Source organism: Squalius cephalus (assembly GCF_949319135.1).
Source record: "Squalius cephalus genome assembly, chromosome: 9".
In the NCBI taxonomy this organism is placed as follows: Eukaryota; Metazoa; Chordata; class Actinopteri; order Cypriniformes; family Leuciscidae; genus Squalius; species Squalius cephalus.
Window position 1 is genome coordinate 5,496,352 of NC_137130.1, and position 13,778 is coordinate 5,510,129.

The 13,778-nt window shown below is 33.1% G+C and overlaps 2 protein-coding genes and 1 long non-coding RNA gene across 4 annotated transcripts in view; 2 read left to right on the forward strand and 1 right to left on the reverse strand.

The window, feature by feature from the left end:
- LOC307164079 overlaps positions 1-2,513 on the reverse strand; it is a 45,800-nt gene extending 43,287 nt beyond the window's left edge. The window contains exon 1 of the long non-coding RNA XR_013822207.1: positions 2,437-2,513. This is a non-coding gene — a long non-coding RNA (uncharacterized lncRNA). The remainder of the gene's footprint in view (positions 1-2,436) is intronic.
- col28a2a (collagen, type XXVIII, alpha 2a) overlaps positions 1-3,968 on the forward strand; it is a 38,826-nt gene extending 34,858 nt beyond the window's left edge. Inside the window, exons 33-36 of the mRNA XM_079880470.1 lie at positions 285-541; positions 637-838; positions 2,462-2,653; positions 3,712-3,968. Of these exons, the coding sequence (XP_079736596.1) occupies positions 285-541; positions 637-838; positions 2,462-2,653; positions 3,712-3,719 (659 nt within the window). The 3' untranslated portion in view covers positions 3,720-3,968. The remainder of the gene's footprint in view (positions 1-284; positions 542-636; positions 839-2,461; positions 2,654-3,711) is intronic.
- A 2,320-nt stretch (positions 3,969-6,288) lies between these two features.
- Positions 6,289-13,335, forward strand: bbs5 (Bardet-Biedl syndrome 5). 2 transcript variants are annotated; one of them, XR_013822208.1, is made up of 13 exons: positions 6,289-6,499; positions 7,613-7,695; positions 7,851-7,916; positions 8,212-8,261; positions 8,350-8,477; positions 9,658-9,793; positions 10,732-10,827; positions 10,929-10,991; positions 11,688-11,822; positions 12,081-12,164; positions 12,257-12,312; positions 12,425-12,448; positions 12,533-12,956. XR_013822208.1 is itself a non-coding variant. In XM_079880473.1 (12 exons), exons 1-12 carry the CDS (start codon positions 6,438-6,440, stop codon positions 12,632-12,634), a joined length of 1,029 nt encoding a protein of 342 aa, XP_079736599.1. In that variant the 5' UTR covers positions 6,289-6,437; the 3' UTR covers positions 12,635-13,335. The 2 variants fall into 2 exon arrangements, 1 of the variants encoding a protein (XP_079736599.1); XM_079880473.1 differs by lacking the exon at positions 12,257-12,312 and having other exon boundaries at positions 12,533-13,335.
- Positions 13,336-13,778: the final 443 nt, after the last annotated feature.

Below are 13,778 nucleotides of genomic sequence, written 5' to 3' on the forward strand. Positions count from 1 at the left end.
ATTTTGAACTGATTCCCTAAAATGAATTAATCTTACCAATTTTAACTATTTTTTTTCCAGATTTTTAAATCAGAGACACTATTTCAACATCCATAAACAAGTCTTAACTCATGTTTAGTTTAATAATATGCTTTTAAGATCGCAATATTCATGATGATGTTGCTTCATTTTGTATCAGCAAGTCATCATGAAGAGTCCTAAATGCAAAACTAAAAAGGTCGTCATTTCAACAGTTTCAAGCTCAAGCGAACCGCATCTTGCTCTGTGTTCGTGTCTTTACGCAGCTCTGGAGTCTAAGCTGGTTAGCCAGTTCTGTGAGGATGAGAACGGGGCCCTCTTCTTCAACAAGATTACCAACGGCTTGAACGGAAACAACGGCTATGTCTACAACAACGGCCAAAAAGACCTTTACTCAAACGGGAACAGTGTTTATGGGAACAGATTTCAGGAGTCACTGGACAGATCGGCGGTGACGGGTCACACCAGAGGCAGAGGACACAGCATACCTCTTCCCATCAACCCCGGCCCTCTCAAAGCACAGGTCAGCTCACATAAACTAACTTACTGTGAATTTCATTTATGCAAAGTGATTTGAAGCAGGGCGCTGTCTGAGTGTGTGTTGTGGCTGCTGTGCAGGGGGAGAATGACTATGATGCAGAGGACCATGACATAAAGACACGAACTCAAAGTGGAGGCACCATTGCTGTTGTCAATAAGACCGTCCAACCTGTACAGCAAGGAACCTCTTCGTCATCATCAGTATCAGTATCTTCATCAGTGTCGACACATTCTACCTCGGTGAATGTGAACGCAAAGCCTCGTCCTGTAGTGATAAAAGGTACTAAGGAAACACAATGCACTCCACACCAACATTCTCCAGCTAAATGGAAAATTTCGGTCATTTACCCCCATTATGCCCTTCTATAAAGTCTTGATTTATTTTTGAGGTCTTATCTTTCACACATTTTACATTATTGAAGCACCTTTCTTCCAGTCTGTCAGTAACACTCTGGTTTAGTTCCTGTCTCTATGAAGCTAGGGCTGGGCGATATGGCCAAAAAAAAATATCACGATAATTTTTTTTATATCAGTCGATATCGATAATTATCACGATAAAAGTCAAATCTTTATTTCTTTAAAGTTTAAAGGCAGATTTTTGCTCCTAAGTGAAAGTTGTAGAAACCAGAGCGTTAACTGTGGTTTTAAACTACTCTTTATTGTCAGAACATATCATGACAAACATTTGTCATTTTTCCTTAACAAAATAAATATATTTATTGGACAATTTCTTAGTTTCTGCATGTGCTAATTTTTATTTATTTATTTTTTTTTTTGGTAAAATGTAATATTCTAACTGTTTGAGTTTTATTAAACTTAACCATTGGTCATCCAGTATCATGCATTTAGATCATGATAACCACAGATAAAACCAGGGCTAGCCTATAGCACCTCACTATCATGGCAAAATGTAACTTTATGGTTTCTATGGTATTTGTATGAAAAACAGTAGTCTAAATACATTATTAAATACTGTAATTATATTCCATTAGTACTTTAATACATTGTCTACATTAATAATATAATACAATTCAATGTATATCCTACATTTCATAGTGCAGTTAATATTACTAAGCTAACAGTAAATCCGTGGTAAATGATGGGAATTTCAGCCTTCAGACTGTATCGTTGCGCACAGTTTGTCAGCGCTGTTTCATCTGCCTTTAAGCTGGTTTAAATCACTGAGACATTTGTGTTCCTCGCTGAATTCAAGCGCTTCTCACTGGATTTCGTGACCGAGACCGATCAGAGTAAACGCATCTGCTCTAACTTTAGTGAGCTCGCGCTCGCGCTGCCGTTTGGACTTTGAGCCGAGCGGATAAAATGAGCCGCGGTTCAAATGAGTTTCGTTCCGCTTTTGGCGCATAAACATTATCGAACATTTATCGACCTCTTGATATCGTTTTATCGAGAAAAATTATATCGCGATAATTATCGTTATCGTTTTATCGCCCAGCCCTATATGAAGCCCCTCCTTCTAAAAAGCACAATGTGCTCTGATTGGTTGGATGGACCGGTGTGCTGTGATTGGTCAACCGCTTCGAGCGTGTTTCGTAAATGTCACGCCCCCTTACCTTAACCATGAGTTTCAACACACTACTAACTAACTCAACCAAGCCTCGGCCCTTTTTTGCGTATGCCTTCTATTTGTAGGTTGAATTATTTAAATGAGGAATATTGTGACGTTCGTACCCGAAAGAAAACTCAAGACTATAATGGAGGCGTTTCAGGGAGTTCAGAAACACTGACACTGATATAGAGAATGACTCACGCTGGAGGGACTTTGTGCTTTTGTGGCTTTGCAGAGCTTTTTCGTGCTCAAACAGCAACATTACACGCTTGATAGTGTAAAAAAGCATAATAGTGAACTGATCTTACTTTCTCCTCTTCTGCGGTTTGTCAGAATCAGCTCCCCTGGATCCTCGGTGTCTGCTCAGTATCAATCAGGGTTCCTGTAGAGACTACATCATTCGCTGGTACTACGACAAACAGGCAAACGCTTGTGCTCAGTTCTGGTATGGAGGCTGTCAGGGCAACGACAACCGTTTCCAGACAGAAGAGGAATGCAAGAAGACGTGTGTCCTCGCCAGCACAGGTATTATTCACTCCTGCAGACAGGAATTCTGCTGCTGTTATAAAACACAAATATTGGCGTCAATAAATATTGTCAATAGGCTGATAAGTATCATACAAATTATATTTAATAAGTTATAACATAAAATAATAATGAATAAAAATTATATTAAATATGTTTTTATTATTACCATTTATATTGGAATATATAAATAAAAATATCAATTGAAAAACATAAAATGTAATGCAAGAATTCAAATACAGCCAAAAATGTAGTTAAAATAATCAAGGATTTCTATTTTTAGACATTTAACTATTTTCATGCACATGCACCAATATAATAATAAATGGAAAACATAAGTCTGAATTCTCCTAGTTAAAAGAAATCTTAGCTCATTCAACAGCAGCGTTGTGATTATTATTGCAATTATTACAATTATTATTGTTACATTTATTGAAATTAAGCCTTAAAACTTCTCATTCTGGCCAGTGTTGCTATTGTTAACTAAAACTAAATAATTGAAATTATTGTCTGTAATTGTAATAAAGCTGAAATAATATCAAATATGATTGTTAGATGAAAAAATATAAAATGAAAACTGAAATTCTAAATATTAAATATAAATATAATATTATGTAAAAACATACTAAAATAACATAATGTGGCATAATGCCAATTATGGTTTTAATGTACATTTTTAATATAATTTGATACAAAATATATATAAATATATATAAATATATATTAATATAAATTTATACAAAATGAATTATACCTAAACCACAGTTACATTAACTCATGTATGGAACTGAACTGATTCTGTTCCGGAAGGTTTAAAAGCAGAAATGTGTAAAAAAAAAAAAAAAAAAAGTGCTAAAGCACTGTGAATTATTTAGTAAAAACAAAAGTATTTGAACAATAAAGTTGTCTAGATAAACTTTTGGCTATGCATTATAGACGCAATACTTGAGAACATTATATAACAAATACTGTCAAAAACAGAACTTTCCTTTAAAATGTGCAAAGCTTTACATCTTTCTGGCATATTTTACTGACTTTTTCTGCCTTTGTTTTTATAGCTGGCTAAACTGGATGGAGATCTACATCGGTCATCCTACACTCAACCTCAATAGATGAACTTTATGCTGGTGATGATGATGATGATGATGATGATGAACCTCAATGACAGATGCCCACTTCGGTCACTTCTTTTTATATCATAAAAATGTTCCCCAACTTTAACTCTTTCCCGCCAGCGATTTTTATTTTTAAAAAGTTGCTAGCCAACACCAGCATCTTTGATCATTTTTCAAAAAAACTTTCATGGCCTCCAGAATATTTTGTTTGTAAGAATATCTGAACCTACAATATATTAAAAGAATGAGCCTCTGCTTTGAAAACAAACAAACCAAAAAAAACAAAAAACATTTTACTCTAGCTTTATCCATTTTTTTATCAACACTTGAATAATGAGTAAGTTTCACCAAAAAAAAAAAAAAAAAAATTTGAAGTAAAAGCTGAGAAAATCGCATTTTTGTTAAAGACTACTTCTGGATCGGATTCAGAACGATAATCAAACATAGATCGAGTCCATCGACACTCCCAAAGCCTCACAGTCCTGTACCTCTTCCTGGGTCGACATTTCATTCAGTAACATTAGGCAGTTTGGACTTATGTGCTGTTCAATGTTTGATGATCACATTACTTATGGCTCGGCTCGGCTCTTTCTGCTTTTTCTTCGCTTGTTTTTGGATCCGGAGATTCTCTACCCTTTCAAAACATGCGCAATAGCGCCCCCTACCGTATAACAGTGAAAACATGGATTGCCGGAAAATTTCGTTTTTTAAGGGTTATTTCAACCAAAAAATTAAAATTATGTCATTAATTACTCGCCCTCATGTCGTTCCAGACCCGTAAGACTTTCGTTCATCTTCAGAACACAAAAGATATTTCTGATGAAATCTGAGAGCTTTCTGACCCTCCATTGACAGCTACGCAACTGACACTTTGACACTTCAAAATGTTCATAAAGAGATCGTAAAACTAATCCATATAAATGTAAGTCCATATTTCTGACGAGACTCGATTCCTTTATATGATGAACATATTTCATTTATTCATTTATAAACATTCATCAACTCACACATCAGTTGTGGTAAACGGAAGCTCAAGCATGTTCAATTGACTTCCGGAACGGTTCATTCTCGTGTTACGCATCACTTTTGAACTTCAGCAAGAACCAATGAGGTTTGCATGTACGCTTGAGCTTCTGTTTATGTTCGCTAAAGCCTAAATTAAATCTGTTCATCATATAAAGCGATCGAGTCTCTTCAGAAAATTTGGACTAAACCACTCAATTCATATGGATTAGTTTTAGGATCTCTTTATGAACTTTCTGAAGCGTCAAAGTGGTAGTTGCGTAGCTGTCAATGGAAGGACAGAAATTGATTTTGATTTAATCAAAAAGCTCTTCATTTGTGTTCTGAAGATGAACGAAAGTCTTACGTGTCTTACATGTGCCTAAAGTGAAACACGGGTGTTAGTGTGAAGCTTCCATATTCATTTATAAGCACAACAGACATTTCTTATTTGTCTTGGTATCCACTGAGAATCTGTGCACTGCTCTACATGTGACAGTTGTGACATGCAGAAATATTATTTACAACCTTCACTGGGAATTGATTGTATATATATGTTTTGTTTTATTTAAAAATGATATTCAATTTGTGACTTGAGTAAAGACACAGGCAGGTTTTTAGCAGATTTAGCAGGTTGCAGAAACATCATAAATTATGTGTTGAGGGTTTTATAGGGATATTGTCACTTTGTAGGGAGTAAAAGAATATCAAGCAGTCAAGTCACTAAGTTGTAATAATGTAAATGCAATTACGATTTTCAAAACCGAAAACATTTTGTATATATTCTTTTTCATGTGTCAACAATGGCTTTATAGTGTAATTCAGACAAATTAGTTTTGCAATCCTGAATTTTGTATTAAAAATAATTTTTGTCCTTTTTTTTATGAACCAACTCTGTTGTTGTCTGAAATACAGTATGTGGACATTTTGACTGTTTTATGCAAATGATATATTTTAAGGTATTCTTTTGTGGAATTCTTGAATAAAATGTTTGTTTAATAATGATGTCTAACTTTGTGCTTGTTATTGAACATCTGTAACCAAAATAATTCACAAGTAACTATAATTTAATTTATTATAGATCATATAATAATCTAGCCTAATGTAGATCATTTAAACATCAATCCTGACAGCTTAATATAGCTAGTATATACTATAATATGTATAAGCATTTAAAGTATATGGTAATAAAGGAATGGTTTTATGATGTGTTCTCTTATTTGAGTGAGTTCAATAGTATGGATGCCACTGAATAATAAATAAATAATAATAATTGCGACTTTTTTTCTCACAATTGCGATATATGAAGTCAGAATTGTGAGAAATAAAGTCGCAATTCTGAGAAATAAAGTCAGAATTGCGAGATGTAAACTCGCAATTGTGAGATAAAAAGTAGCAATTATCTTTTAAAATGTTTTATTCTGTGGCGGAAACAAGCTTCCATACATTTGGACTCCGACGCCCTCTAAAACTGAAAAGATCTACTTTGAGATCTTCGAAGTTTGTCCCTCGCGGCCCGCCGTACTCACTGATGTTACCGTGGTGACGTGAAGACGCTCTGCTCTGTGCTAAATCCTCTTACGGAGCGAGTGAGAGGGTTTCAGTTCTTATCAGAGGAAAAACATATTTACTTTGATTAAATTCGCTTATAAAAACGCTGACTGATCATGGCGTCAGTGTTAGACGCACTCTGGGAGGACAGAGACGTGAGATTTGACATCACTCCGCAGTAAGTCCTCGCGCTAATCTGCTAGCTGAGAAGCTAATGACATGAATTCATTAAATCAGATACATTAACAGTGAACTAGCAGGATGGATGTAAATTAACCGTACAAGTGTTTCCATATGATGCAATTCATGTTTGTTTACATTAATCATTCATGAATTTGAGTCAGTCAATGAATTTAAAAGTGATAAGGTGTTTATAGTTAAACTATCACCAGGGTTATTATTGTAAATGTGCACTAAAACTATTAAAAACATTTGTGTTAATTTAAATCAAGCTGAAAAAATAAATATAAGTATTAGATGAAAAACAAACTAAACGAAGATTAGAAATTGTGTCTTGGCAACTAACTGAAATAAGTTCAAGTTGAAACACTAAAATGGGAAATACTGGAATCTGGAAATAAATAGCAAAAATAAATTAATCCTAAATAGTAATATAAAAATAAAAAAACGACAAAAGCACACAAACAAACAAAATAAAAAAAAAATTAAACTAAAACTAAAATAAAAAATGTAAATACAAAAATAAAGGCTTTAATCAAAATATTATTAACAAATATTATAGTATAAATACTAAAATAATACTAATAATACTATTATGTATGATTAAAACATAAATAAATATAAAAATGCATATAAAAAATATAATAGGCCTACATATAAGGCATGTAATCATGCCTTCAGGATTGTCACACTTTTTTACATTTTTATTTGATACTGTTTTACACTTTATTTTCATTACATGTGCAAAATATGGTGCAAAGGCACTTCCTAGAAAAAATGCTTTATACAAGCATCCACTTTTCAATGACCAGTCTTTATAAAATCATGATAGTGTATCTGTACTTACTGTAAAATAACCCTGGTTTCACAGACAGGGTTTAGATTAAGTCAGGATTAGGCCTTAGTTTAATTAGGACATTTAAGTAGCTTTTATGAACGTCCCTTTTGCTGGTGTGCATCTTGTGACAAAACAATGGCAGATTTTAAGAAATGTCAGTGCAAGTTGCTTTCAGTTAAAACAGCTCAAACATGCATTTTAGTCCGGGACTAAAGTTAGGTTGGTGTTTTATTTCTCTCAGACAACAGCAAGTGATTTTATGTTTCTTTAAAGGCAGATGAAAACCAGGCCGGGTGAAGCGCTCATCGACTGTCTGGACTCCATCGAGGACACAAAGGGAAATAATGGCGATAGAGGTGATTAAATGTGGCAATGTCATCCTAATAACTTGCCGTTACCTTTGTTGTTTTTTTATTAGATTATTGTCATGTAAAATATCATTAATTGCCTTGTTTATATTGTATATTGTTTTGGTTATTGTAATGTCACGTCTTGTTTTGTCTTCATATAGGAAGACTCCTGGTGACCAATTTGAGGATAATCTGGCATTCGTTGGCACTGCCAAGAGTCAACTTGTGTAAGTATTTGAGTAATATTAAATAATAATCTCTGTTGCAGCTCTTCATAGAGAGCCTTTGTCGCCCTCTATTGAACAGAATATAATTAGAGTTAATTACTACAATGAAAAGATCTAAAACGCTTATCTTTTATTGAACGGGACAGATGTAGCCCTCTCAAAAACATCATTTTGAATGATTATTTTCTTGTTTTTAAGTAAAAAATAAATTTGAGATTTAATCATTTGTGCATCAGTTGATGGCAGGACCGTCAATCATTATCTGACACATTCTGTCTTTTGTGTTTATTAACAGCTGTGGGATACAACTGTATTATTAATATCACCACGAGGACAGCAAATTCAGTGAGCCGTCTTCCTTCATGTTCCTTCACATCAGAAGCACTTTTTAATAGCCCATATAGATGATGTCAAATTCCCCCTTTTTTTCCAGAAACTGAGAGGTCAGACCGAAGCGCTTTACATATTAACCAAATCTAATAACACTAGATTTGAGTTCATATTCACCAACGTGGTTCCAGGAAGTCCGAGACTGTTTACATCTGTCATTGCTGTTCACAGGTACTTGTGTTATACGTATACATATACATACATCTTTCTTTTTTTTTCTTTTTTTGAGTTGGCATATTGGCTTTGTTTTTGTTAATTAATGGACTAATCTTTAAATCTACAGCAAGATCTGTAGTTTAATCCTGAAAATACTCAAGGAAATTTATTCTGTGAATTGCATAATATTAAATACCACATTTTGTATGTGAACAGTTAAAAAGTATTTTGAACAGGAGTTAGAACAAAATATGTTTTAGTCATTTAAAAAAAATTAATAAGATGTTGTCATGGGTATGTATTGTAAGATTAAAGAGCGACAAGCTATATTTATTTAGCACAGCACACAAAAGATACCACAAAAGATAAATGATTGGTTGGATTTAGTATAAATGTACATAATGAGTAAAAAAAAAAAAAAATATATATATATATATATATATATATATATATATATATATATATATATATATATATATTAGGGCTGTCAAACGATTAATCGCATCCAAAATAAAAGTTTGTTTTTACATAATACATGTGTGTGTACGGTGTATAATTATTTTCTATATATAAATACACACACATGCATGTATATATTTAAGAAATATTTGCATGTATATACTGTGTATATATATTTATATTATATATAATTTATGTTATATATAAATATTTTATATATAAATAACACATTTTCTTAAATATATATGCATGTGTGTGTATTTATATATAGAAAATAATTATACTCCACACACACACATATATTATGTAAACACAAACTTTTATTTTGGATGCGATTAATCGTGATTAATCGTTTGACAGCCCTAATATATATATATATATATATATATATATATATATATATATATATATATATATATATATATATATATATTTATATGTATATATATATGGTCACCTTTTTATAATAATAGAAGAAATATTTTTATAGGAAAGTGTCAATAAAAGGAAATGCAATTTTGAACAAGATAAAACATTGGACAAATAGCTAAAAAAAAAAAAAAAAAATGGAACAAAAATGATCATGTTGAAATTATTGGGATGTCAATAGAATACATTTATTCATTTACTTTTATTTGTTTAGTTGACCCAAATAATATTACTAGGACATGTAAAGTATTAGATACAATAAGGTATATAGAATAGTTATCAAACTAATTATTTCTTTTTCTTGCAGAGCTTATGAGACTTCCAAAATGTATCGGGATCTGAAGCTAAGAGGAGCTCTTATTCAGAATAAGCAGCTGAGGCTTCTGCCACAAGAGCAGGTCTATGACAAGATTAATGGAGTCTGGAACCTGTCTAGTGATCAGGTATTTTCAGTGGATTATTTACAATATTATTATTTATTGATTTAGTAGGAATTTAAAGCCTGTTGTTGTGACCTTAACCTTTATACTTTCCTCGGGTCATTTTGACCCGAAATTCATTTTCTTTTAATTCTTAAGAGTTGAGTGTTCATTGGAGAGGTCAGTTTTGTCACACTTGAAATTGGAATACGCACAAAAATAATTACTGGATTCAAGGTGTTTTTGTGGATGTAATAAAAATAGTAATAAATCCTTTCCTCATGGGTCAATTTGACCCCCATAGGAATGAATGGGAAATGGGGAAAATGTTTTTTTATTTAAAATCTGTCTCAACCCAGAACACACACACAGATGAAGGGATGAGACACCATAAAACATCCCCAATGCAGAACGCTCGCATACACACACACACACATGTACAGACAAACACACACCAAGAAATTGCCTTAAAAATAAATGGGGGACATATAATGGGGCAATGTTTTTTTCCTTTTCAATTTTCAAAAAAAAGATCAAATGCTCATTTGCTCCATGTAGAGCTTTAAGGCCATCTATTAGCAATAGTCTTGAAATACCATGTTATATAATATTTTCTTTCCTCAAAAGGACAGCAGAGACACCCAATGCATGATTTTTTAACTGAATGTTTTATTTTATTTGTAGTTATTTTGTATTTAAGTGAAAGAATGTGTAGAATGTGCTTATTTTTATTGTTAAAATTTCATTATTGTTAAAATTTAGAGGTAAATAAAATAACAAAAAAATCCCCCCCCCCCCCAAAAAAAAACTATTATCAGAATGAAATGATATAAGCATTCTGGACCAAAACATTTTTTTTTGAAGAAGTGTAATTTTAATGCGTCGGGTCATTTTGACTCGGCGAGGGAAGGAAGTGTAATTCACACGAGAGGAGAGCAACTAAGCATCGCCTTGTGTTTCAGGGTAATCTTGGAACGTTTTTCATTACTAACGTGAGGATAGTGTGGCATGCCAACATGAACGAGAGCTTCAATGTCAGCATTCCCTATCTGCAAATTGTGAGTGTTTCTTCTGCTTCAAAAAAGTCAAAGAATGAGCCCTCAGTAATGAGTTGTATTTATAAAAACCTTGCTTTCTTTTCTTATCCCTTTGTCTGAAGCGCTCCATAAGGATTAGAGACTCTAAGTTTGGACTAGCTCTTGTGATTGAGAGCTCTCAACAGGTAAGTGTGGACCAGGATCCAGATCTCCAGAAAAAACACCTATAATGACACCAACATTTTTATTTAATGCATAATTATTCTTAAAATTATTATTATTATTTGATTTGGTAAAGAATAAAATAAAGTATTTGTGCACTATTGCTAAATTTTGTATGATTTCTAAAAAAAAAGTATGCATTTATTTAGCAAGGATGCGTTACATTGATGAGCGTTACATTGATGAGTGATATTTATAATGTTACAAGATTTCTATTTCATATAAATGCTGTTCTTTTGAACTTTCTATTCATCAAATAATCCTGAAAAATATGTATCACGTTTTCCATAAAAATATTAAGAAGCACAACTGTTTTCAACATTGATAATAATAAGAAAAGAGTAGCAAATCATCATATTAGAATGATTTCTGAAGGATCATGTGACACTGAAGACTGGAGTAATGATGCTGAAAATTCAGCTTTGCATCACAGGAATAAATTACATTTTAAAATATATTATAATAAAAAAATGTTTAAATTGTAATAATATTTCACAATATTACTGTAATAAATAAAATGCTGCCTTGGTGAGCAAAAGAAACTTCTTTCCAAAAACACTAACCGACCCCAAACATTGGAACTGTTGTTCATGTGGATTTAATTCCCTGGTGTGAACTGAAGGCAACAATTTGTGATTTTTATTTCTTTCATTTCTCAGACAGGAGGATATGTGCTGGGTTTCAAGATCGATCCAATGGACAAGTTACAAGATGCAGTGAAGGAAATCAACTCCTTACACAAAGTGTACTCTGCAAACCCCATTTTTGGAGTGGAATATGAGATGGAAGAAAAGGTAGTAACAAATATTTGTGTTCATGTGTAGTGAAAATATTGAAAACAGTTGTTTTGAAACTGTATTGGTAGTCTATAACAAATATTTGTGTTCATGGTAGTATTGGTAGTCTATACTTCTAACGGGTGCTCTCTGTTTTGCGTTGTATCTAAAACACCATTAGCCGAGGTGCATCTCTGTTACCTATGCCTCCACTTTTCTGTAAATCAAAGGCATATGGCCCATAAATAATATACAAATAATGAGCTTTCTTCTCAGCCTCAGCCTCTGGAGGAGCTGACCGTAGAGCAGCCGCCTGATGACGTGGAGATTGAGCCGGATGAGCACACTGATGCTTTTACCGTGAGTTTTACCTCATATGCTACTCTCAGAGATAATGACGCTCTGCTTTCACCACATAGTGTGTGTGTGTGTGTCTCACATGCTGAAAATAGCTGACGGCTTAAGCCACGACTCACAATGTCCATCCAACACAGACTTTTGTTGCCAGGTATCAACAATGTTTACACAGAGGTCTGATGATTCTGACATTGGAAATGTTCTATTATCTAAGATTTTATTACATATATAATCACTGATTTTTATCTCTTTTTCATCTCAAGGCTTATTTTGCAGATGGAAATAAGGTAAATCTATTGTCTGTCCATCTATCTATCCATCTGTATGTCTGTCTATCCTTTTAAATGACGTATTTTTTTCCTCTCCTTAAGCAACATGATCGTGAGCCGGTGTTTTCTGAAGAGCTGGGTCTGGCTATAGAGAAACTGAAGGATGGATTCACACTACAGGGACTCTGGGAAGTCATGGGCTAAAATGCTCAAGCACTCTGTACAGTTATGTATTTTGGCATTGCATAGTTTGATACATTGTTTACATCCAACATCAAGAATTTTGTAATTAGCAAAATTTGCATTTATTTTCAGAGCATTTATTTGCTATTTGATAATTACATATGTTTACAAATCATATTTGAACCAAGTGTAAGTTAAAAAAAAAAAAGTTATTTTGTATAATATATGAATGTATGCATAGAAATAGAAAAAAATGATATACAGTATGTATATTTGTATATTAGAAATTAACTTTACATGCTAATTTTGCTGTTGTGTTGTAATAAAAGTATGAGAGAATGTGACTGGAAATAGTTTTTTTGTGTTTAAACTGTTTTCCAAAACCTGTTTAAGTGGTTTTGATAGCAGTGGCTTAATCAAACCATCACATTCTGTTTTTAGCTCGGGTTTGACAAAGTCGGGTTCAAAATGTGTTAAAGGAGCTCAACTACTTCACAAATGACCAGAAGCGCTGATAATTGCTCTCTAGCTTCACAGCAGCTGTTGTTTGCTGACCTTTTAGGCAACAAAATGTTAACACGTTTTGTTTTTTACATTTTTATCATGATTTACTCACCTTCATGTTGATCCAAACTTGTGTGCTGTTATTTTTCCTGTGAAACAAAAATGTCAAATTAAACTTATTTCCTACTTCGATGACCCTTTATAGTCTTCCAAGCACCAAAAAGAACACAAAAAAAAAATCATACATTTTATAATACTACTCCATATAGACAGCATGAATAATGACAGAATTTTCATTTTTGGCTGAACTTTTCAAGTTAATCCAGACATGGATTAAGTACAACATGAATGAGTCACAGAAATTTTTGAGAGTCGTACAAATGACGGCACATGCAAAACAAAAGCAATGACACACACCTATATGATTATTTAAAACTCTTTTGGATTCCTGCTAACGTGTCACTCCCAAACACACAATAATTTTCCCTTTACAAAACACCCCTGACCTCTGAGTGTGTCCAAGGTTCACAGTTGTCTTTTTTAGTCTTTGACAGCTGCCTAATGACGGCTCCTGTTTAGTCAGCCTGAATTCTTTCTGACTGCATGAGGGGTCTATATTTAGAGGGGTGGACTTAAATTGCAGGGGGTTTGTGTTGGTGCT